The 24,943-nt window shown below is 43.6% G+C and overlaps 1 protein-coding gene across 4 annotated transcripts; it reads left to right on the forward strand.

The window, feature by feature from the left end:
* Positions 1-1,938: 1,938 nt before the first annotated feature.
* On the forward strand, positions 1,939-24,729 carry lrrfip1b (leucine rich repeat (in FLII) interacting protein 1b). Of its 4 annotated transcripts, XM_070993974.1 has the most exons (20): positions 2,426-2,528; positions 2,636-2,771; positions 5,433-5,519; positions 7,903-7,920; positions 8,225-8,272; positions 9,846-9,890; positions 10,621-10,671; positions 11,963-12,040; positions 12,217-12,252; positions 12,636-12,761; positions 12,873-13,043; positions 13,388-13,480; positions 14,177-14,269; positions 14,868-14,960; positions 15,399-15,525; positions 20,269-20,318; positions 20,412-20,523; positions 20,802-20,881; positions 21,754-21,858; positions 22,173-24,729. In XM_070993974.1, the coding sequence occupies exons 2-20, from the start codon at positions 2,682-2,684 to the stop codon at positions 22,281-22,283; spliced, it is 1,614 nt and encodes a 537-aa protein (XP_070850075.1). In that variant the 5' UTR covers positions 2,426-2,528; positions 2,636-2,681; the 3' UTR covers positions 22,284-24,729. The 4 variants fall into 4 exon arrangements, with proteins under 4 accessions (XP_070850076.1, XP_070850077.1, XP_070850078.1 ...); XM_070993975.1 differs by lacking the exons at positions 7,903-7,920; positions 8,225-8,272; positions 9,846-9,890 and having other exon boundaries at positions 1,939-2,771; XM_070993976.1 differs by lacking the exons at positions 7,903-7,920; positions 8,225-8,272; positions 9,846-9,890; positions 11,963-12,040 and having other exon boundaries at positions 1,939-2,771.
* The last annotated feature ends 214 nt before the right edge of the window (positions 24,730-24,943 follow it).

The following is a 24,943-nucleotide window of genomic DNA, read 5'->3' on the forward strand; positions in this document are numbered from 1 at the left end:
TGAGACAAAACTGAAACATAAATCCACGATTTAAATACAAGATGAAAGGCAGAAAAACAAACTCTGATTGGTCCATGGAGGATGAAACGACAAAGTGAGTCATCATCTGCAAAAAAGTCTCACAGGGAAACAAGAAAACTCCAATTAAAAAATGTTTCAAACTATATAAAGAGCAAAGATAGAAAGAAGAACACAGAAGAAAACGGTACATACAGATTTTTTTTTAAGTAATTATAAAGTCAAGCATTCAAAGTTAAGATATTAAAATCACAAAGATATTAAACATTTAGCAAAACCATGTTTAAAAGAGACTAAAACAAATAAACTCAACAATAAAAGCTTCTCATAAGAAATTAGGTTTTTAAAATGACTAAAAGAATGTAGAAAAACACATGAAGCTTCTCAGGATCTGAAAGATCGTTTTCAAATTAAAATTTCTGGCATGAGAACTGCTGAAATGAAATCAACTAAAAATACAAGAAGAATTTTGGAAGTACAGTTAAATGTTCTGTTTTCATGTCAGCTTTGATTTAAAAGAATGAAAATGAATCAAATTTCTGAGTTTAAATGTTGAAACACAAATAAAAACATTTTAACTTATTAACATTCTGTTTATGGAATCTTGGCAGCATTGATCCCCGTAGACTGAACTGACTGGCTGTTAATAAGAAATACAAGAAATGATTAATTTGTTTCATGTTTTTAGCCTTTCTGATCACTTCTGATTCAATCAATAAAGGTCTAGAAGTCAGTGTGACTGAATTTCAGTAGAAAACACTACAAATGTTCTTCATGTTTCTATGAACGTATTGATTGATCGACTGCTGTAAACTGATATTATTGATCAGTATTAGCAATATTTGATGTTTGGAAATATTTAGAAGATTAAAAATGTTAGTTTGTTCGATTTATTGATTATAGATGAAAGGAAACACTGTATTGTTGATAACAGGTGATAGTATAAATGATGTTTGGCTTTCCGATCAATAAAGTACAACACAAACTTCAGGATGACGAGGACCCTCCTTTTATTTTGAAAGATGTAACCGGAAGCAGGATTTAAGTCTAACTTGACTGACTGTGATGACTTATTCTGCAGTTAAAAAGCAAGAAGTGGGAAAACTGCAACGTACAACTTCCGATGGAAACTTTCAAAATTAAAGCATTTCAAATGACCTTTTTGTATTATGTCGTATGTTTATTTAAACATACTGGAAGTGAGGCAGTGATACTGCGGGGGGGGGGGGGGGGGGGGAGATGTCAGTTCATTGCATGTTGACATTCACAGCTCAAACTCACATACTACTAAAAGACTAAAAGACACCAGTATTAGTACTAACACTACTGCAGTACTTCTCTCATAATACCACTGTTAGTGGTAGTATATGATAATAGTAGAATCACTTTCGACATTGTGGCGACTGACTCACTAAATCTCTGGTCGCCGAGCAGCTGAATAGGGGAAATTGCTGCACGGGCTTCGTTCAGAGAGCAGCCTGATCCATGTTCAAGCGAGGGTTTCTTTATTCCACGTTAAAATTTTATCTTCAAGTTTCAGACGTTAAAACAGGCGGTCCACAAACAGCATCAACAGCAGCATGTTTTTTAGAGTGAGGAAATATAAATATTAAACATTCAAAACATTCAAAAGTGATTTTTGCATAAATTACACACTATCATATTCTGGATGAATATTTTGTGGTAACTAATCTTGGTGATGTATGCTGGTAATATTCATTTGTCTTTTAATTTGAGCAGTCAAACCATAAACACCTTTTAATGTCATTTTGTTCATTTGAACAGCTCATAGTCCAATCTGTACGCTGTGAAATTATTTTTTCATTTCAGGTTTTTATTTTGAAAGCAGACACTTCCTGCGTGTGTCTCAAAGTGTGTCCCTTGCCAAAGTGTATTTCCTGTCCCCACCACAATAAAAGTGTCCTCTCTGTTCTCGGCGTCACTGCGGTGCGGACCGTGTTGTCGCGGTGTGTTTACGGTCCGGCAGCGGACGACCTGCGGCTCACCTGAGAACGTGAACCTGTGATTACTTCACGTCCCACAGGAAATAAAAACGCTTCCCCAATCGGAAACGTGAAGTGTTCGCGGCGGCTATTGAAGATGGCGGATTAACGAGTTCACCGGGCGCGTTACGGACGCTGCGGTGACGGTTTCTTCTCACTGAGGGATGCGAACAATAACGACAGCAACAACCGGTGTTTTGTTTTTTGTTTGTACTGTTTTTGCCTGTACGGCTCTCCGCGTGTGATGTTTGGCAGCTGGCTAACGTGAGCTAGCTGAAGCAGGATGAACGGCGGCGGCAGCTCGGCCCGCAGCCGCTCCGGACATCCTCCAGCCGCCGAGTAGCAGCAGATTTTTATTTTTTTTTCATGTTGAGCGGTTTTATTTACTATTTCTCCGCTTCAGGACACCGTGTCTAATGCTTTGGACCGTGAGACTCCGTTGTGGACTCTTCGGCCCCCGTTAGTCACCTCCCGAGCGATGGAGACTTAGTCTCGGACCGAGAGAAGGTGACCGCCGAACAGCGTCAGAAAAACGCGAGTTTCTAAAGTGAAACACACTTAATTGGTGGTTTTTCCTGCGTTTGGGAACCGGGTTTGTATGATCCGGTTTACAGGAGACCTTTGTGGAGAATTCGGCTCACAGTAAAACCCTCCTGAACCATGGGCACTCAGGGACCGGGTCGGAAGAGGATCCCGAACCGGGAGAAGCTGACGGCCGAGGACGATGCTCTGAACCAGATCGCTCGGGAGGTGAGGCTGCTTATCGATACTGGTATTGATATGAGTATTGATTTGATATGAAGGCGGTGAGAGTTTAGAGTTCAGTCCAGCAGCTGCAGGTTTTTCCGGTGTCACTAAATCCCCCAGTGATGTTGCTGCAGTCTGGACCGGAAACACCTGTTTGTGTGTGGGCAGGTAACCGCACCTGAAACATCGACTGATCACAAATGGTGATGAATAATATCATATAGATTAACATAATATAAACAATGGAGGGACTTCAAAGAAAATGAAAAGCAAATGAAGCTTTGAATTCTGACAAAATAGAATTAAATAATAAAAACCGAGTAATAAATTGAATTCAGATGAATTAAAGTCATCAGTGAAAGTTTACATTTGATTTTTTTATTTATTTTATTCATTCCTAGAATGTTTCTGCAGTTTTCCTTTAGTGTTTTTTATTGTATACTGTATGTATTTTTACTGTTTCTGATTTTTTTTTGTTATTGTGTTGCAGTATTTTATTTTGAAGTATTTTTCTTCTAATTGCTGTTTGTTTTTCTTTTGTTCATTAATGTTTATTGTCTAATCTTTTTGTTTTTTCCTGTAAAATATGAGCTTAAAGAGACAATGAGGACATAATGAATCATGAAATCAACATGATTACGATAATAAATAGTAGATTTTAGATTTGAAAGACATTTTAATGAAAGCCAGCGAGCTCATTATTTCACTTTTTCTGCTGCCATTCGATGTTTTGCAGTCTGCTCATATAGTTTCTGTTTACTTTATGTTATTATAGAGTATTATGGTATGTGTGTGTATCCAGAGTGTGTACATGTATGGAGGTATGTGTGTAGTATTACAGTATTCTGTCTGCAGTCTGAAGTGCATTAACAGACAGAAATAATGACCTCATTGGCTTTCCGTAATCGTCTCTGTTGTCGAAACAAAGGCGCCTTTATGTTCCCTGTGTGTGTGTGTGTGGGGGGGGGGGGGGGGGGTGTTGTCGTCCTACATACTAAAGCAGGAATGTGAATGCTCCGCTCACTCTTCTTCTGTGGTGGTTGTTTTAACTCTGTGGTCACTTATGACCATCTGGAGACCAAACCATTAAAACTGCTGCTGTTCAGAGAATGAGCTCCTAAAATATCTTGTGGACTTCATCATCATCATCATCATCATCATCATGGCTTGGTCGTGTTCAGCTTGTGTGAAGAACACAGAATAAACTGCTCTGAAATGAGAAAAGAGACTCACCTGTGCAGGTGATCAGAGGAAGACGTCTGGAGAGGAGAGGAAGAGAGAAATGTTAATAACATGAGAGCTGAAACGTCTCTTAATGAGTGAGTGATATTTAGATTATGATGCCTTTATTGTGAAGCGCACACAGGAAGTGCAGCCTCAACCTTACAGAAGCATTGATTGGTGGATGGAGTTTGTTCTGAGAGCAGCTGAATGTTTTCACTCTGCAGTCAGAAAACCGGTTGAGTCACATGACCGAGTCACATGACGGAGCAGGTAAACGGACCGAGAGCTGCAAACCGGTTCGGTCACCTTCAGTGTGCGTTCACACGGTCTGAAACACTGGAAACAGTTTGTGCAGCGATGCGTACGACACACAGGCGTGTTCTTCAGTAACGTCATTGAGACAAGAGACGCTCATACCCAAACACACGACCTGACCGATGCGTAACGAAGCACGTTAAAACCACGAAGAACGTCCACCAGAAACACATCACATGGACGTTTAGCATCGTCTTCGTCTCTGACGGCGTCTGGTTTCTCTTTCACGTCTGTGGTGTCAGTGATGGACGTCCACAGAGGACAGTGGAACGTTGCTTAAATGGTGCGATTGTTGAATGGAGTTTGGTGTGAATCATGTCCTCTCAGAGGGTGGCAGCAGTGACCTCCTGCTGTGTGTGTGTGTGTGTGTGTGTGTGTGTGCGTGTGTGTGTGTGTGTGTGTGTGTGTGTGTGTGTGTGTGTGTGTGTGCGCGTGCGCGTGTGTGTGTGTGTGTGTGACCTCCATTCTTTAATCCTCTGCAGCAGCACAAACATTAATCTGCGTCTCGACATGACGAGACTGACACAGATCTGATTCAAACCTTCATCCTCGCCGTTCGGCTCGTCATCATGTTGTCACACAGCTCACATGTTTTCTGTATGGAGAGGCAGGTGTGTGGTGGGTGTGTTACCAGGTGTGAAGACAGGTGGCGAGTCCACATTCCTCCTGGAGAGAGAGACAGGTCCAGAGAGACACGCCCCCTGCTGGAGGACAGTCAAACTGAAGTTCGCTGAAGTCTGAACGATCGAGCCTGAATCGATTGATTTGTGTCTTCGTGGAGTTTGACGTCTCTCTTGTTCATTGAACTCATTGATTGTATCGATAAGAGTCAGTGTGATTGTTGATCACGCCGACTGTGTTCATTTTATTGTCTTTCATTGTCTCGTCTTATTGGCTGAATCTTCCAACGTGTTTTTTCATTGACTGATTTCATTGATTGATTTTATGAATTGATAAACTGAAACGCTTCTATTGATTTCCAGGAGAAACTTCATTTCAGTCACGGTCGAACGGGTGAAGAATGAAAGTTCAGTCAACTGTTCGTGATTGATAATGATTGATAACACGCTGATCGGTATTGATGATGTCTGATAATGAATGATCTCATTGATCTGTGTGCATCAGGCGGAGGCGAGGCTGGCGGCGAAGCGAGCAGCGAGAGCCGAGGCCCGAGAGATCAGGATGAAGGAGCTGGAGAGACAGCAGAGAGAGGTACAGCACAGCCCGCGTCCTGTCCCCTGATTGGTCCGCAGGGTTTGTTGAGTTGCTCCTGATTGGCTGATTCTAACGGCACAGTGTGATGAATAAGTGAGAGAAGTCAAAGTGACAAACAATCATCCAGGTAAAATTTGAGCACGCTTTATAAGATGTCATTTGTATGACGCTTCACGTGGGAGTAACAGCAGTGAAAGGAGTGGAAGCGTTTCTCCGACGCCCCCAAAACAAGACTTCTGGAGCTGAGACCCATTTCAGACTCAACGAGTTTAAAGACCCGGGTCTTTGCTGACGGCTTCAGGCCTCTGATTGCTGTCAGCAGACCCGATCAGCTCCAGGTTAATGTACCTGAGGTCCTGCGGAGAAAACGGCAGTTTGGGGTCAAAGGTCAGCCTGTGTGAGTGTGACTGTGCTGTTGTCATCAGTCAGTCAGTCAGTCAGCAGCCTCATGACTTATTGCTCCTCGCTTCACTCGGTGAGTAACTTCATTATTTTACTTTCATTTGTTTAAACGTCCAGAAGCTGTTGAACGTGAACGCAGCTTAGTTTAAAATCTGCCGTCAACGCGTGTTTGTGTCAGTTTATTCCACTAAATCAGCAGACGGACACATCCAATCGCTGCCGGAGGAATTTATTGTCACGTTCAAACAAGAAAAACGTTTCACTGAAAGGTGAAGGAAGGAAAAACCTTCTTTGGTGACGAAGACAACAGTGATGACGTGACTGAAGGTCAGAGATGGAGTGTGTGAAAGACAGAAATCAAAGAGAAGAAGAAACGTTTGAAGAGTCCGACGTGTTTCCGTGAAGTCACTGATGCTTTTATTCGTTCTGAAATGACGAAGTTTGATTTTGGCCTTTTCCTTAAATCAAACATGTTCCCGTCTGAAGTCCGAGGACTGCTCCTTCGAGGATCTCATCCAATCAGATCACCATGAGGACAAACACAAAGGGACGGACGCGTTGGCTCGTCCTCGCCGTGTCCTCGGGGTCAGTGGATGTCATCTGTTTTCCTTTATGATTTTCTGAGCAGAGCTCTGGAGGACGGCAGCTCCAATCAGCCAGGACTGTCTCCTGATAATCGTCATTGATCCTGATCAATGTGTCTCTCACAGAGTCACAGTATTTACACCGACAGGCCAAACAGTCGGTGCTGATCCTCCACCTTTGAGAGTCTCTACAGATGAAAATGAGTCCGTTTTGATGTTCAAACTTGGTTGGATATGAAAGACTAGACTCTTCTTTTTGTTTAGTTTAGGAGTTAAAGAAGACAATGGAAGAGTTTTCTTTCAGAGATCTGATGTCTTCTTATCAAAGAAGCCAGGAGCTGATCACTGAACTGTGTCATCAGGCCTCTGCGGTTGGTCCCCCGTCAGCCGCACATGAAGACCTTCGTCAATACTTTGACAAGAGGAAGTGGAGCTGCTGCAGCACATGAAGACAGAACTCCGAGAGCTTGACGGTCTTTACTCTCCCGTGACGCTGTCGATGCTTCCTGAAGGCCTCTGAGGATCCGTCAGTTCAGAAACATCATTTCATCAAAGATTTATTTGAGAAAATTCAGTTTTTCTTTTGAACAACAACCAGTGATCCTCGTTGTCTTCATCAGCCGTCTGGAAGGCTTTGATGGTGTCGTGAGTCCATCATGGCGGTCCAGCAGATTCTTCTCAGTCATGGATTCCTCACATGTGGTTTTCGAGTTTTAATACATGGAAACGTTTTGTCACATGATGTAAAATAGTACAAACGTTCACCAGAAATAATCATCCATCCATCCATTGTCTATACCCGACTATCCGTTTTCGGGGTTGCGGATGGGCTGGGGCCTATCCCAGCTGTCAACGGGCGAGAGGCGGGGTACACCCTGGACCGGTCGCCAGTCGATCGCAGGGCAACATATACAGACAAACAACCATTCACGCTCACACTCACACCTAAGGACTATTTTAGAGCCACCAGTTAAAATAATGAGCATGTTTTCGGTCTGTGGAAGGAAGCTGGAGAGAACCCACGCAAGAACATGCAAACTTCACACAGAAAGGCCCCGCCCAACCCGGGGATCGAACCGGCAACCTTCTTGCTGTGAGGCACGTGCACTACCTGCTGCATCACCGTGCCGCCAAAAATAATCATAATAATGATAAATAAATAGATTGATAAAATGAGCTGCAGCCCCCTGACCTCTGACCCCTGACCTCTGACCTGGGACTCATCCTGAAGGTGCCTCACATTGTGAACCGCTGATTGACTGTCCGAATCGGTGTTTCCTGCACAGAACTTATTTTCTTTCTCGTTGTCATGTAGCACTCACAGACCTGTGACCTCTGACCTCTCGTCTCTAACCTTCAGTCTCTCCTCTTGTGTCTTCTCCCACCTGCTGTAGCTGTTTAACAGCCACAAGGTACAACTAACTCTTCCATTCCACCTTAACTGTATGCTGATGTGTTTGTTTTACTCCTCTGGGAGCTCCAACTGGGCGGGGTTTAACCGATCTTTAAAAAAAAACAAATAAACAAAAAAAACCAAACACTGAGCTCTTGGTGTCAGGAAACATTTCCTAAGCTCCACCCACCTGCCATGCCAAGGGGTTTAAAACAAACACACAATTTTTTCTCTTTCAACCTGAAACTTGAAGTCATTTTTTCATCTTGTCCTAACATCTTCTCCTCTTCCTCTTCCTCTTCCTCTTCCTCCTCCTCCCACAGAAGTATTATGGTCTGGACAATAAGTGGGGTCATATTGAACAGTGGATGGTAGGACTGTCGTTAAAGTCTTTCAGACTCTTTTGGACTGTTGTTTGACTCTTAAGGACTCTTCAGGACTGTTGAGGACTCTTTAGGACTGTTGAGGACTCCTTAGGACTTTTTAGGAGTCTTTAAAACTGTTAAGGAAACTTCAGGACTCTTACGGACTGTTGTTAGACTCTTTAGGACTGTTGGGGACTTTTGAGGACTCCTCAGGACTCTTTAGGACTGTTGGGGACTCTTTAGGACTGTTGGGGACTCTTTAGGACTGTTGGGGACTTTTGAGGATGCCTCAGGACTCTTTAGGACTGTTTAGGACTCTTCAGGACTGTTGAGGACTCCTTAGAACATTTTAGGACTCTTTAAAACTGTAACTTTAGGACTCTTATGGATTGTTGTTGGACTCTTTAGGACCATTGGGGACTCTTTAGGACTCCTCAGGACTCTTTCGGACTGTTGGGGACTCCTTAGGACTGTTGGGGACTCCTTAGGACTCTGTATAAGCTGCCGTCTGACTCATGAAAACCAGTTAAAACCGATTTCTCTGATCAGCTGTGAACTTAATTGACCTCTAAACAAAGAACAGGAAGTGACATCACGGTGACCTCGTGCTGACGTGGTCATCGTATGTCATTGTTAGCACTTTCCATCGTAATGCAGTAAGAGTACACGGTCCAGTACTTTCAGATGCAAAGTATGATACGATAGAACATGATGAACTGTCATCTGGTAATAAGATCAAATCGAGCTTTATTGATACGACTGATAAGGACAGTAGGACACGTGATGTCACGTTCCATCATGAAGTAACAGTACGAAGTCATGTGATGTAACAACGCAGTAAAAAAACACAAAACAGCAACACAACAGAACATGGCTGTCAGCTGAGTGTCAAAGGTCAAACCTGTCCAAGACACCCTAAACCAGCTGCCCCTCTGGGACAGCGTCCCGTCAGAGACTCGTTGGTTTTCATGTGTCGTGCCAGCAGGACGGAGCTGCTGCCTGTTGTTGTTGTTGTTGTTGTTGTTGTTGTATATCAGTGATATGAGTGTTTGTTGTGCATGTGCTCAGACAGACACACACGGATTAACTGTGTGTTTAATCCACGTGGACGCACAGATAATCTGCCTTCAGCCTCCTCTTCCCCCTCCCCCTCACCCCCCCCGTTTACTGCATGTGCCTGAGCTGCACGTTGAATGTATGAAGTGTACTTTGTGTACATTGTGTATTTCTATCTTTCTTACACATTCATCATTTATATTTTGAAGTTTTTGATTCAATTTTATTGATGTTTAATATTTTTACCATTTTTGAAAGTGATTATTGTTTTTTTACCTTATTTTGTTGTTTTTTATTGTTTTTTTTTAATCATTACAGATTTTTTTATCTGTTTACTTTGTGTTTTCAATATTGTTCTTCGTGTTTGGTCTGTCAGGTTTCCTCTGTCTGTCTGTCTGTCTGTCTGTCTGTCTGTGAGTCAGTCTGTTCAGAGGAAGCCTGACCCTCACTCTTCTTCTTCTTCTTCTTCTACAGTTTCCACCCTTTAACTTGTGTATTGTCTCTCTTCTTCGTGGCCTTTCAGGAGGACAGTGAGCGGTATTCTCGCCACTCACGGAGACACGCTTCGGTCTGTATCTGTCTTTCCTCTTTGATCTGTCTTCACTTCCTGTTTACACACTGCTCACAATTTCATACATTCGCAGTTGTCAGAGCGTGAATGCACACCTGTCTGTGACATCACAGTGATGTCATCAAGAAGCTCTGCCTGGATCTGGTCCTGAAAGACCTTATTGTGAGGCTGTTTCAGTGTGAAGCAGCGCTGAACAAACTACTTTCACTGTGTTCGACCAATGAAACGTCACTTGGTACCGTAGGTGAAGTGGCAGGTGAAGCAGCAGGTGAAAACACGGTTAGTCTAAAGAGAGACGGACGGAGAGGCGTTTCCAGCAGAGACGTTGACAGTGACAATGAAAATAAAGTCTGCTCGCGTTTTTGGGTTTATTGAATCGTCATTGTGATCCTGAAAGTGTGAATGTTGTCAGCAGACTGACCCATGTTAGCCTGCTGAACTCAGCACTGGAAACACCAGAGACCAGGATCTGGACCAGGACCTGGTTCAGAATCTGTAACGATTTTCCGTCAGAACGTCTTCTGCTGACACCTTCATGACACCAAGCTGCACCTTTTCAAACATCAGGTAGACCAAACAAAGGTGAGGGCCAGATGTTAAGAGGAAGACCTCCTGACTCAGGTCCAGGTCCAGGTCCAGGTCCAGGTCCAGGTCCAGGTCCAGGTCCAGGAGCACATAGTGGATCTGGTGACAGTGTGCTGACGTTAAACTGTTTGTGTGTTTGCAGATGTCAGATGATGAAGAGAGGATGTCTGTGGGCAGTCGAGGCAGCTTCAGGGTGAGTCATGAACACGAGCACACACATGAACACATGAACACACACACGAGCACATGAACACACACACGAGCACATGAACACACACACGAGCACATGACTTCATGGGGTGAAAGAGTAAACATACAGCTGATAATAATCAATAGATCCAGTTGTCACAACAGCTGAAAGTTTGAAGTCTGTATGAACGTCTCATGTGCTCCAGTTCCTCTTCCTGTCCCTCTCCCCCTCACTCTTCCCGTTCCTTTCCCAGTTCCCATTCTTGTTCCTCTTCCCTTTCCTCTTCCTCTCCCTCTTCCCGTTCCTCTTCCTGTTCCTTTTCTTCTCCCTGCTCCTGTTCTTGTTTCTCTTCCTGTTCCTCTTCCCTTTCCTCTTCCTCTCCCTCTTCCTGTTCCTCTTCCTCTCCCTGCTCCTTTTCTTGTTCCTCTTCCTCTCCCTTTTCCCGTTCCTCTTCCTCGTCCTGTTTCTTTCAGCTGAAGGTCACATGGAAACAACCTCCAAAATGTAAAATGTTAGAAAATCACAGAGAGAAGTCGAAACAATGAACATCAGAAGTTTTTTATTACACCATAAATGGAATCAGTCAGACAGGAAGAGCTGATGTAAAGTGCTCGTCGATGTCCTGCTGCTCGTTTCTGGAGGGAACGCTGTCAAACTTGGACTGAAGCCTGAACAGGAAGTGGAAACTCTGTTTGTATTCAGAGTTTGTAAAGCTGCTGAAGGAGCTGAAATTCATTCCTGAACTTCAAAATAAAATCACAAAATGAATTGTACAAACTGTGATTGTGAAGACGTTAACGTGGCGTCAAACATCAAACAGGAAGTGATGAAATCTTTCTGACTTCAAAGCAAGATATTTAAAGACTCCAGAAACACCTGTGAACAGGTAAACAGGCTCATTGGTAACAGGTGAGGGGATCATGATTGGGTCTGAAGGTTCATCCTGGAAAGGCTGTCGTTCGCAGAGGAACACATGAAGCTGCTGTCAGTGAACACTTTGGTTGGACACAATCGATTGTGGTTTGTTGTTGTTTGAAACAGAGTTCAGACTTTGTGGAATCAGAGGTCCTCTTGGTCCAACCCACAGAGCAGTAAGAGGAGCTCTCATTGGGTGGCTGCTTTGTCTGTTTCTGAACTTTGGAAGAAATAACGATGTTGTTCCTGTAAACTGTTTCATTTCCTGCTTGTCGTCTCTCATCCTGATAACGACTGACTCCACTCGTCTCTCTCTTCTATGCTTCCTTCTTTCCTTCCTTCCTCGCGTCCTCGCCTGCCTCCTGCCTCCTCCCCCCAGCCGTCAGACCACAGCGGGTTTCTGGGCTCCGGCTCTCGAGCCTCGTCCAGGGCCAGTTCGGCTCGCGCAAGCCCAGTGGTGAGCTTTGGTCTCTGGGTGTCTTCTGACCTTGTCCCCCTCTGTCTCCCGCTTGTCCTCTGTCTGATCAGTCGCTCCTCACTCTGGCTCCACCCGGTGGCCACGTTGTCCACGTGCAGCTTGACGTGAGGCTCCGTGGATGTGCTCGGTGGTAAAGTGTGTGTTTGTGTGTTCAGGTGGAGGAGAGACCGGACCGAGACTTCCTGGACAAAGTAAGTCCTGTTTGACGCTTCGGGCTGACGGATGTGCTGTTCACTGCCAGAATTTATATAAAGTTATCAAGGTTTGAACAACCTTTGACAGAAACGTTGAGCAAGCTAAAACCAGTCATTGGAATTCATTCTTGAAACTTTATTTATAACCTTAATTTATTGTAACAAAATGTTTTTTTTACTCTTTTAATGAAAGAAATTCAGTTTCATTTTAATTTAGTCACTTTGATTTTCTAAAAGTTCAAACAAACATCCTGTCTGTTGAATCTAAAGTGACTTTAATTTCATTTAGGTTAGTTTCAATGGGACAGTGATGAAGATGACTGTACTCCTCTTCCTCAGGGCTCAGTAGTGATGAAGGTCTTTGTCCTCCTCTTCCTCAGGGTTCGAGGACAGCTTCGACTCTGTCCGCTGCCACTCTGGCGTCGCTGGGCGGAGCTTCGTCCCGCAGAGGAAGCTGCGATACGTCGTTCTCGGTGGAGACGGAGGCGTCCATCAGAGACATGAAGGTGATCTGGTTTTTAAAAATTAGTTTTTTAATGATGGAATTATCGTGATAATAATAATCAGAATGTTCCGATCTGAGGACTCATCCGTCCTGTTGACGTGGTCTTGTTCAGGAGTCTCTGGTGGAGACGGAGGACAAATATCGGAAAGCAATGGTGTCCAACGCTCAGCTCCACAACGAGAAGACGACGCTGATGTACCAGGTGGAGACTCTGAAGGAGGAGCTGAGCGACATGGAGGAGCTGCTGTGGGAGTCACGGCGACACCGCGACGACACCGGCAGGGTCAGAGGTCACACGGGGGTCACATGGGTCATACAGGGGTCATGCAGAGGTCACACAGGGTCATACAGTGGTCATGTAGAGGTCACGCAGAGGTCACAGGATTTGTTATCATATTCAGACCGTATAAATAAAAGTATGAAATCAAGTTTTATATTGGAGCTCAAAGGACGTCTGTCCTCTGATGTCCATCAGGACACATTCTGACAGCCAAACTAAAACGTTGAATCTGTAAACGCTGAGCTAAACGGCTGAATGTTGTCCAGGCGGTGTCGGCTTTGTGAGCGCGGCTGTGCGCTGAGGCTGGCGTCCATTTTAACCCGTCGCTGTTCCTCCGTGTGTTTCAGGAGCTGGAGCGCGAGCGGCGGGCTCACGGCGTTCTTCAGTTCCAGTTTGAAGAGATGAAGGAAACTCTGAGACAGACCGAAGAGCTGCTGACGGTCAGTGTCCATCAGCGTCAAACGGCCCACGTGAAGACGACCTCTCTCTCTCCGTAGAGATGAAACATATCAGCGTAGATTATGACTCACAGGAAGGCGGGCGGGAGCCGTCACCTCCAAACCACAGGACGTTTCCACAGACCGCCGTCTTCTCGCTGCTCCGTCATGTTCAGACGTTCAGCCGACGTGTTCGTTCTTCTGTTTTAATCGCGATCAGAGGATCAGGTAGTTTTCATGCTTCGATGAAGCTCTCAGCTGAAGCTTCATAGCTGCCTTCACATGAGTCCACCTCTCCGACAGTCATGACCTCGGACGTGGGTTTGTTTCCGGCGTGGCGACACGTTTGCTGACAGAGTTCATTTTAACAGTAACAGTAAATTAACTGATTGTAATTTTAGAGTTTCGGGTTGTTCTTCATCGTCTTCGTGTAAGTCTGAGGAGTAAGTCAAAGCGTCTTTGAAAGAGGGAGAGAGTCACCAGAGAGCAGGTCCTGGCATCCATGTCGCCGTTGCCTCGCAGCAGCGATGTCACGACCTGAACTTGACTTCCTGCATCGTCCGTTCATCTGACGGCGGCTGTGAACTTAAAGGTGTCGCTCACACTAACACTGACTGATCTTCATCTGTCTGCACGCTGTTAATCTTCACCTCCTTCTGTCATGCCCTCCTCTCCCTCTGCCGCCCCCCCCCCCCCCAGGAGGTGTCCGACCTTCGCATGAAGAGCAGCACTTACTGTCAGGAGGTTTCTGACCTGCAGGAAGTTCTGCAGTGGAAAGAGAAGAAGATGGCGGTACGACACCACTGACAGTCAGTCACAGCTTTCCAGCAGGTCACGGTTCCTTTGAGAACCTTCCACAAGCAGAACTGGTCTTTAAGCCCTGCAGCCGACTCGTAAACTGGTTCTCTGCACAAGCACAACCAGAGCTTTCAGTTTGAGCTTCTTCTTGTTTGATGATTGAGTCCGTCACGCTGACAGGCGATGTGTTTGGTCAGAGAGGTGATGTTCATACGATGTATTTAGAAATGATGCAGATCGACCAATAACAGGGTTATCAATAAAAGGTTAAACACTGACAGGTTGATCAATAACAGGTTTATCAATGACAGGTCAATCAATAACATCTATGGATAACAGGTCAATCAATGACAGGTCAATCAATAACAGTTTGATCAATAACAGGTTAATCAATATCAGGTGTACAAAGCATGAAGTCACCTTCTGCTGCCTCTGCAGGTCACACTGTAGCTTCTTGTCAAACTTCCTGTCTGTCTGAAAATGATTTCCTGTTTCACTTCTCTTCACCTTCACCTTCACCTTCACCGCCTCCATGTGTCCCTCCTCGTCTTCTAACCTGTCCTCGTCCTCCTCGTCCCCCTCGTCCTCTCAGGCGTTAGAGAGGCAGAGGGAAATCTCCGACATCGTTCGGATCGAACGCGATCGACTCAGAGACGAGGCGCTCCGACTCAGAGATGCGCTGAAGGTATTTAGAGAAGGAAGTGGCGAGGTCACTTCCTCCACCTGTGTGATGTCACCAAACATCAAAGCATCGTCCATCTGTCAGCTGAGCACTCAGTCAGAGAAACCTCCTCTTTAATCTTTGTTCATTGTGCCTGCTGACAATAAGTTTAGGCTCTGAAGCTGAAAGTTTTCATTTCACCATTTCAGTGAAAAACATCTTTTATTGTTGTTCTTGTTTTATTTTATTCTCTTGGAGTTTCAACTTATTTTTGTCATTTTTACCATGAATGTGATTCGTCCATCACCTGGACTTTTCTGAGGACGTCCAGGAGAAAAGCTTCAAACTGTTTCTGTTACAAACTGTGTGTTCGTGGTCGTTTCAGTGTCGCACATCACAGAGGATCCTCGCAGTGATCACAAGCCAGTGACCATTAATGACCTCATGATTTCTCCTCAACAGAAACACGGAGTCGTCGTCTCTCCTGAGGTCTCGACCAATGGGGAGACGGGGCGGGGCGAGGATGAGGACGATGTCAGCGCAGGACTGGCTCAGGACTCGTCTCGTGGCGGCAGAGAGAGCATGCTGGGTAAGAACTAATTACACCTGTGTCCAGGTAAGAGTGTTTGTCATCAACATGCCGAGCTGCTTCAGAGTGAGACGTCCACAGCTTTCCACTTTCTTTATTTAACGGTTGTTTCTAATAATCAACAATCAATAACAACACAATGACGCTGAAACAAGCTGGAGTGGAAGTCCACCATCAACAACAAAACAGACAAAAACAAAATGCCAAAAGGCTTTTTAACATCATTATGATTCAGTGACGATTTGAAATGAAAGTTATTGCTTTTCATTTTAGATTCTAACCTTAAGAATATCAATCAATATCTATCAATTATCTAACAAACGTTTGATTTACTGATGAAAATTTAGGAGTCATTACATCACAACTCTAAGATAATGAGACAAAGTAAGAAACTAATGTGTGATTATGTTTTTTTCATTCATCATCTGAGTTTGAATTATGACTTTTTAAGTAAAATTAGATGTTAATGTTAAATGTTAAATTTTGAGGTGCCAAGTCAGTTTTTTTTCTTCATTATTTTGATCATTGTTAACATTTCATGTACTTCTTTCCTTGACAAAAGGGAGCTTCCATAAGTTCAAAACAGATGTGATCAAAACCAACAGGAACCAGAACTGTGACACTTGAATTAATTAACTGAATTTTTAGAGTATAATCTCTGAAAGGGTGTTTGTTTGTCTGTCGCATTCTGGAATAAAATGCATGAATGTTTGCGCTTGAATCTTTAAATATGCCTCTAATAAATGCATGCCACTTAATTTTTGTTCCATACTTGACATGACTACATGACTTCAATCAACTGAGCATCTTGTTTTTCAATCAAATCACCATCTGCCTTCTAATTGGTCAGCGTCGTCCTGCAGAAGAGTCAAACAACAGGTCTCCTTTGATCCTTCTCTGATCAAGATCTCGATTCATCTTCCATCAAGTCCGTTCGGATTAATTACCGACGTCTTCACAGTTGAATTGTCCATCTTTTACACCTTTAAGCCGCCAGTTGTGCTCCGTCCTCCAATGTCTCCTTCATGATCTTTCAGGGAAAGTTCGAGAGCAGCAGCCGGCACAAGGGCGCAGCATGAAGAACCGCTGTCGGATTTACAAACACTCCCAATCACCAAACGTCATTTCCACCAGCGACCGAACCAAACCAGACCCTTTAAAGCCGGTGAAGAGGTTTGATAAACTGGACAGAGAGAGACGAGACACAAGGAAACTACCACGAATCAAAGGAAGTGGAACGGAGACGACCACCAGATCTCAAATGAGACAGGATGGAAATTCTTTGTTTAGGAGTAAAGGAATTAAAAAACAACAGAAGAAAAATGAGCCAGGAAGTGTTGCAGTCACTCGATTGACTGTTGAGGATCAGGCCTTTAAAGGCAGGCCCAAACCTCACAGTGAACCTGAAGTGAAATTGTCCGTAGCGTCAAAACAGGATGTCCTTGTGACCGAAATGAAGCGCTCCTTTGATGACAAAATCTGCAGAATTCAAATTAAGGCTGCAGGAAATCAACTGTTGCCACATCAAACTGAAAGTCAGGTAAAATGTGCAGATTTGGTTTCACCTGTCCCGAGAGCTTCAACTGAAGAAGTCCACAAATCAGGACGTGTTCCACCTCGACCCGCAAAAGACATCATCCAGGACAACGAGGCGATTGTGTTGAGTCTCATGGCTGCTTGCAAACCGAATTCTCTGACTCAAGATTTCGCAGTTGTGATGGGAAATGAGAATCCATCTTCCGCCAAGGATGTTGTGTTTCAGTGTTCGTCTGCTGTTGATCATATTTTCAAGAGTCAACAGAAAGATGGAAACGCATGCAGGGATGTAAGCTGTCCAAAGTCATATGTCCCAGGATCCCCCAATCAGTGGACTTCAGATTTCAAAGCGACGCTAAAGAACGTTGCAAAAAATGGGTCAAATCAGCGTGATACAGTTGACCAAGGTAACCAATCAACAGGCCAAATGAGGGGTGTTGAACTCACTGCAGAGGACGAACAGGCTTTGATGGACTTAAGAGAAGGAAGTGAAACCCCAGAAGATCCTGAAAGTTCAGAGCTGAGTGCTGCTGGACATTCTGCTTTGATTAAAGACTGTCCGGTCTCAGGGATGTTGGAAGCAGCATCTCTGGAGATACTTCCTCAAACTAATGATGTCTCCGTGGTAAATACCTCAGAAGTCATGTGTAGTGTTGGTAAATTTAAGGTCACTGAGGAAAATCCCAGGGCCAATTCTGTCGATAAAGAAGAACAAAAGCAATGCCAGAGTGATCCAATGGTGGCAAGCTGTTGTAAGGAATTAGTTTTTATTGAAACTTACTTTGATGAACCTGCAAAAACCAAAATGTTGGAGTCAGTTGGGTCACATTGGGGTTTGGTAGACTCATCAAGAAATCCCGTAGCTGAAGTTGTTGCTAAAACAAACAAACAAAGAGAAGCTGTTCAGAGATGCTGCCTTGTTCCTGATGAGGAAGTTGTGAAGATGCAGCTCAAAAGGCATCAGACGTTATCATCAAACTCTCATGTTGGTCAAAGTTCAAAGGTCAAAAGGCTTTTAGAAATAACTGCAGATGAAATCAAGGTGATGGCTGTTCCAGAACTGATGTTGATGAGCCTACAAGATGGAGGAATTGTTGAGGATCGACAGAGTGATGAGCCAACAGTATTGAATACTGAGGATCTGGAGGAGCTCTCAGCTGGAGACATGGATAGCTGTGAGGAGGTGGACGAGGAGACAGCACAGCAGCCAGCAGCACAACAACAACCTCAACCAGTGACGGAGGTTTTCATTGAAGATGTAAAAGTCATCCCGGTGGTGAGTGGGATAAAACTCCTGGGAGGAAGGAAAGGATTGAGTTTGGACAGTAGGAAAGACAAACAACAAGCCGAATGCAAGATTTCATGATTTAATAACAATCAACTGAAATCTGAAGTTTGAAATCAGTCAGTTTAGCTTGACTTTGCTGGTTCTTTGAAGGAATAGTTTCGTGGAAAAAGCCAGAAGCCATGTTGATTTGATTTTCTCCGTAGTCTTATTTTATTGAGTTTATTTAAAGTATGCATTTATCATATGTGTGAAATGATATCAAAACACTTGACGGTAAAGAAATTGTATTCCCCTTATTGATGAATGTTTTTGTATATTTCTTTCATTAATTATTTGAGCTCTTTTGTGATTTCCCATTTATAATTTTTATGTTATGTAACAGTTTCATTTTATAACTGAATGCAGAATTATTTGGGGAAAGTAAGTAAGCAAATTTTTTGCTGCTCAAGTGCTGCTTATTAATTTCCTTTATGATGGGTGAGTTATGAGTATGTGTGTATTTTGAAAACAATTTAAGTTTCATCAAGCTTCATTGAGTGATTCTTGACCACTCGGGTAGATAGACACAAGCAAAAAGTACTTTCACGTTAGAAAGTAACGGTGCTTAACGTCAGTTAACAGCTGTGTAACATGAACCATGTGGTCGTTACATGGACTGTGTTAAAAATGGCTTGTGGGGTTCTTCAGGGATCGATTCTCGGTCCTCCATATATTCAGTTTTGTAATTTATTTTTGTGGCCACTTGAGGCAGCAAAAAAGCTGTAAACACAACATCCAAGAACTCTTCTTTTGGATTGGTTATGGCTAACAGTAAAGCTAACGGCAGACTGAACGTCACATCAATATATAAAGCAAAGTGTTGAGAAATTAAATGCTGATCGGAGAAACTCTGGATGAGAGAGTAGTGAGACTGAAGTCAGCAAGAAGATTTGTATTTGCTTTGCAGGATGAATGTCGCGGATGCAGCAGGTATATTCACAGCTACCTAAAAAACAACATCAGTGGCCACCGACACGTTGATGTTATTCAGTTCTATTAAGGCCAATTACTGTTTATTTATTTGTTTACGTGTTTGTTTCTTGAGCTGAGAGATGCAGGTGTTTGATCCGTTTTGCTGGTCCTTTATGTTTTCATTTATTTTTGTTTTTTAGAGAAACTAAGAGAGAAAAGACAAAGCTGAGGTGAGAGTGGCCTGAACCATCACTGTAACGTGGTTTTACTAATAAAGTGAAGTGCTGTATGTCTGCATGTGTGTTTGCTTTATTCTCTGATCAGTTTTTCCTAATTGAAAGGAAGAGTTGAGTTCATAGGTGATTAGTAGCCAAAGATTCCACAGAGAGGAACTAATATTTGTCAGTTATCAGCACTGGTGAAGTCCTTGAAAAGTCCTGGAAACTGATCTGAGGAAAGTGCGTGAACCCTGCTCTAAGCAGCTGTTCGTCTTATTTAAACAACAGCTGCTGCTTTACTGAATCCTCCTCCTCTGGTTGGATGAACTGAATCCCACCGACTCCCAAAATACTTCTGAATGATCAGAAGAAGGAAATATGTGATCTTGTCTAGTTTTTTTTGTTGTTGTTAAGTCTTGGACATTTTTACCTCTAACATCCTTGAAGTGGTCCCTCTGAGAAGAATCAATGGCTCTTTGGTCGGCGTTCTCAAACTCGTCCACAGTAAAGCCTCGTTGACGAACCAAGACGAGGGCACACAGGTGGACTTGCTTGTAGATTCTTTAATATCGTGCACATGATGTGCTCAGATATCGATGTGTTTGTTCACACATTGAAGCCAGAACAAAATGAAATCAAGGAACTTGACCTCAGTTTTTCTGTAAGTGCCTTGTTTTTGGATTCTGTGGACAAAGTCCTGCACTGGGACGTATTTCTGATGTCCAACAAGTCTTTTCTGTTTTGTTTCAGAGCTCCGGCTGAAGAAGCTGTTTGAGGAAAGAGAGAGTTTATACGATCAGGTGATCTGAATCAAAGGCTCAAAGACACCAAAGATGCTTTTTAAAACGAAATCCATCAATTTAAAGTGACTCATCGTCATCATTTGTCTGCAGGTGAGACTGTTGAAGTCCCAGCTGGATCAGAGACAGAAAAACGGGACAGACCAGGATCCAGAGGGGGAAGGTTTGGAGAACGGGATGGACTCTCATCTACTGGACCTACAGAGTGAGTACTCTTCTTCTTCATCATTTTTTTTGTCGTCTTCATCCTCACTTGTTATTTTGTCTGAAGCTTTTCACCTGTCCTCGTCTTTTTTTCTTCTTCACCTTCATCTCAGTCTTTTATTATCTGTCGTCTTTGCCTTCATCTTCTACGTCTTCATCTTAATAGACGACATTGTTTTCATTTTGTCTTTTTTGTCCTTCAGTGTCATTCATGGTCTGCTCTGTCGCCTTCATCTTAACATCTTTTTCATCTTCGTGGTGTCTTTGTCTTTTCTTCAGGAGATGCTAACAGACAGATGAGTGAGCTGAAGTTCAAACTGGTGAAATCTGAACAGGAAGTCACCACTCTGGAACAAAATGTAAGTGTTCATGATTTTCGTGAGTTTCACACTCTGGTCCAGGCCAGATTACAAAAAAATCCACACCTTTATCTTCAAAAAGAAAATGGTATCATCAGTGTATGTAGATATTTTTAATGTAGTTCAATGACAGATATTAATCATTCTTATGTATTAACATTTTATTGAAATATATCTTTTAATTTGAATTGTGACTGTTTCCTGTTCCTGTGTTGTTTGAGTGTTGGATGAAAACAGCTTTAAGGGCCTGTAAGTATCTTTAGGTATCATCTGCATATACAGACTTTTTTATTCTGCTGCATGAAATATTAAACCTCTGATGTTCTTCTTTTAGTTTTAAGGTCAGATAAAAACAAGCCAAGTCTTCAATAAGAACATTTCGTTTGTTTGGTGACACAAAGAAACAAGTCATCTCAGTTTTGGTGTTTTTTTATGGCCGATCAAACTAATAAAATCGAATCTCTCTCGTCAATAAGGGCCTTGAAATCTTATCAAACCGTATCGTCAGCATATAGAGATCACGTTGTTCCCTGAAACTACACTTTTGATTTTCTGATTGTTTGTCATTTTTAGAGGAAGTTTCTGTATATTAGATGTATTTCTGTCAGACTGATCTGGACTTCATCATTTCATAGAAATATTTGTTCTTCGTGTGTCCATGAACTTGTGTTTTGTTATGGAGGCTCGTTGATGCCATTTCCTTCATGTTAGTCAGCTCTGAGATTCACCTGGAATCATTTATTCGAAGCTCTCACAGCTTTAATTTCTCTCGTTTGGACTGAAATCAGACGGTTTGAAAGATCCTCCATGAGAAGCTGAAATCCAGAACGCTTTGATTCTCTGTGTTTTTGTTTTGTTTTTTTCTCACTCAGGTGATCCGACTGGAAGGTCAGGTGAGCCGATACAAGCTGGCGTCAGAAAACGCAGAGAAGATCGAAGACGAACTGAAAGTGGACAAGAGAAAACTGCAGAGAGAGGCGAGACCGCCGCCGCCTGCCGGACTGTTTCTATCCCTGTGCTCCTTTGTTTACTGTTCTTTTATTTATTATGTCTTTGTTTATATTTCCAATGTCTGTTTTTGCCATTTAGTTCAGCAAAGATCATTTGAAAAGCGCGATTCTTGTTTGTTTGTCTTGTTTTTTGTGTCCTGGTTCTTGTTTGTTTCGTCTTTTGCGTCCCTCGTTTTTGTGTCTTCTCCATCAGTGTCCTGGACAGACACGTTGAACCGTCCCATTCTTCTGTGGATGCGAGCAGACGCCTTATCGTACGTTTTCTGTCTGTTTTCCTGCAGCTCCGCTCGGCTCTGGACCGGATCGACGAGCTGGAGGCGAGTAACAGCCACCTGTCCAAACGTCTGGAGAAGATGAAGGCCAACCGGAGTGCCCTGCTGGCCCAGCAGTGACGCTTTGTCCCGGGACACGTCATCCTCCGTCAACTGTAGAGGTCAAACAGTCCGGATCCTCCGGTGAACTGTCCGTGCCATGTTTTCATCTTTGCTGACCGACAGACAGACAATCAGTGCTTGATTTTAATCTGCATGCAGCACCAGACGGGTGGAGTTAGCTGACCTGAAAACAAACCAAAAACAGTGAAAAGACAAAATGTGACTATCATTGGATGGATCAATCATGGACGTGATTCAACATTCCCATCTGTAATGTAGCGCTACGATCCCGGTGCCATGAACACAGCGGGCGAATCTTCATGGGTGGAGTTTATCACGATCAGAGATACTTTTCTCTGTTTGCAGGACAAAGTTCAGACCAGTCGAGCTCAGAAGAAGCACGTTCAAGGACAATCTGTCACCATCTCGAGATGACAAAATTAAAAAAACATTCATCTGTTCTGCACTTCAGAGTGTCTGAGATGTGACAGAAAACCTGCTTAAAAAAAGCTGAAACCAAACCGACACGCATCAGTTTGAGATCCAAATACAGCGACGAAGAGATTCACCAACCAGAACCAAAGCCTCCTCAGACAGGCGGCGAAATCAAAAGATAATCCATAATCATCATAATTGGCTCATGGATCGAAACTTTTCCCTGTCAGCATGAACATATCGAAGCTTTAGTTTGTCTTGTCCTGATGTGGTGAACTCCACCCGCCTGGCCCTCCAGGTGCATTAAAACAAACACTACATCTGCCTCGTCCACATTCAGCTGCTCCATCTGTCAGACGTGTGACACTACCTCTCCTCCGACAACGGGGGGCGCCGTCTCCCTCCAAGACTCCACTCCAGATCATAACAGACCAGATCAGATCAGAGCAGACCAGGTCAGACTGGCAGTAGCTGAGTTTTTGAACTTTATTTTGATTCCTGATGGTTTTCCAGGGTTTTTTTATGTTTTCATGTCAACATGCACTTGTGTTCGTCTTGTTTTTAGTCCGTTTTTAGCATCAACTTCGGTGGGGCTGGGTGCTAGCAAACGATTCCAGCAATCGGTGATGCGGCATCGTGGTTTAAATCCTCGACAGGCAGAACAAATGTGAAAATGTGTCGTCACCCCAGCATCCAGCCCCGCCCTGGATGTTTTTATGATGGCGTTCAGGTCAGTGAGGAGGGCGTGGCCACGTGTGTTCATGTATATATAGAACAGGTAGACACACCTGGCACACCTCGATCACTCATGTTCCACATCATCACCATCTCTTTGTTTTTAGGTCTTTTCATGGCACTCGGGATGTAAACTCACCAGCTTGTAAATGTCTGGATATTCACGTCTGTAATGAGTCATCTCTGAATGAATGAATGAATGAATGAATGAATGAATGAACGCATGAAGAGTTTGGTTCCAGAACATCATTTAGATCCCGTGAAAGACAAATTCAAAGGCAGTTTTCTAGCGTCTGACAGCGTCTGAAGCACCTTTCCTGTCAAGTACTCAGGTGTACTGTTTCCAGCAAGTTCTTAAACTTTTCAAAACCACAATTGTACAAACACATCTTGTTGACGCAGCGATTGGCCAGGTGTGAGAGTGGCAGAGGTGTGAAGGAAATTGTGTCACGGAGCATTGCCTCATGCGAGCAGACGTCGTTATGACGTCTGAGATCTGAGCGTTTTTACGGTGAACGTGCTGCGTTTCGCCGAGTCGGTGCGTCACACGTTGGTAGTTCGCTTTGTTCCAAATTTCAGCTTTTCTGCAGAGTTCAATCATGTTGACGTCTGCAAACGAGCCTCTAGACTCACAAATCATGATGCACGGCATTGTGGGTGTGTGCATGCAGGGTCGCACCTGGTGCAGGTGTTTCGATGTGTCAGACACCATCGATGGTTGCTGCTCATCGATGCTGTACGATAAGGCTGCTCGCCCCAGCCGGCTCATCAGCCTGAGATGATGTCGGTGAAGATGCTGCTGGATGCGGTCACGTGTCCTCCGTGGTCAGGTGTCCTCCGTGGTCAGGTGTCCTCCGTGGTCAGGTGTCCTCCGCGGGCACGCGCCCATGTCTTCGTCCTCTGTGCTGATGAAGCAGCTGGCTGAAGTTCCGGTGTGCTTCTTGTCGGCTTTTCGTCTCATTTTTGGAGCCAAACTCTTCATGTTTTTAAAAAATCGTAATGTATCGCAATAACACGTTTACGTTTGAATGTACTAGTCGCAAATGTAGATGAGAAACGTCGTCATGGTGATGGGAAGCAGGATTACTTCACGTGTTTATTGGACTTTGAGGTGTTGGCGCTTCGCCTGAGCGACAGTCATGTGACTTCATGTGTTTTATTGTGTCCTATTGATTAGGATGTGGGATATCAATGTATCAGTATATCAACTTGAGCTGAAGTGGGTCTTATTGATCAGTGTGACGGTGTTGAAGGTGTTTGAGAAGCACGAAAATAAACTCATGTAACATCATTTCATGTCTGCTGTTTGATGTGAAGCTGAACAGCTGATCGCTCTGAATATCAGTTTGATTATTTTAGATGACTTTTGGTACATTTGTGTTTTATGTATTGATCACGTATTGATCCTGATTGCAGAAAGTTCTGTATTGTAATGATTGAACCATTTCAACCAACAGCCACACAAACTGAATGTAGCACAGCAGTTGATACTTCTCAGCTTGTTAGCC

This window comes from Chaetodon trifascialis, chromosome 24 (assembly GCF_039877785.1).
Source record: "Chaetodon trifascialis isolate fChaTrf1 chromosome 24, fChaTrf1.hap1, whole genome shotgun sequence".
Taxonomy (NCBI): domain Eukaryota; kingdom Metazoa; phylum Chordata; class Actinopteri; order Chaetodontiformes; family Chaetodontidae; genus Chaetodon; species Chaetodon trifascialis.

Bases quoted from the DNA above. Each gene is read 5' to 3' on its own strand.
- lrrfip1b (XM_070993974.1), top strand. From the start codon at position 2,682: ATGGGCACTCAGGGACCGGGTCGGAAGAGGATCCCGAACCGGGAGAAG. The intron at 12,253-12,635 runs GTAAGTCCTGTT...CCTCTTCCTCAG, and splicing joins ACCGAGACTTCCTGGACAAA to GGTTCGAGGACAGCTTCGAC. The intron at 14,270-14,867 runs GTACGACACCAC...TCGTCCTCTCAG, and splicing joins GGAAAGAGAAGAAGATGGCG to GCGTTAGAGAGGCAGAGGGA.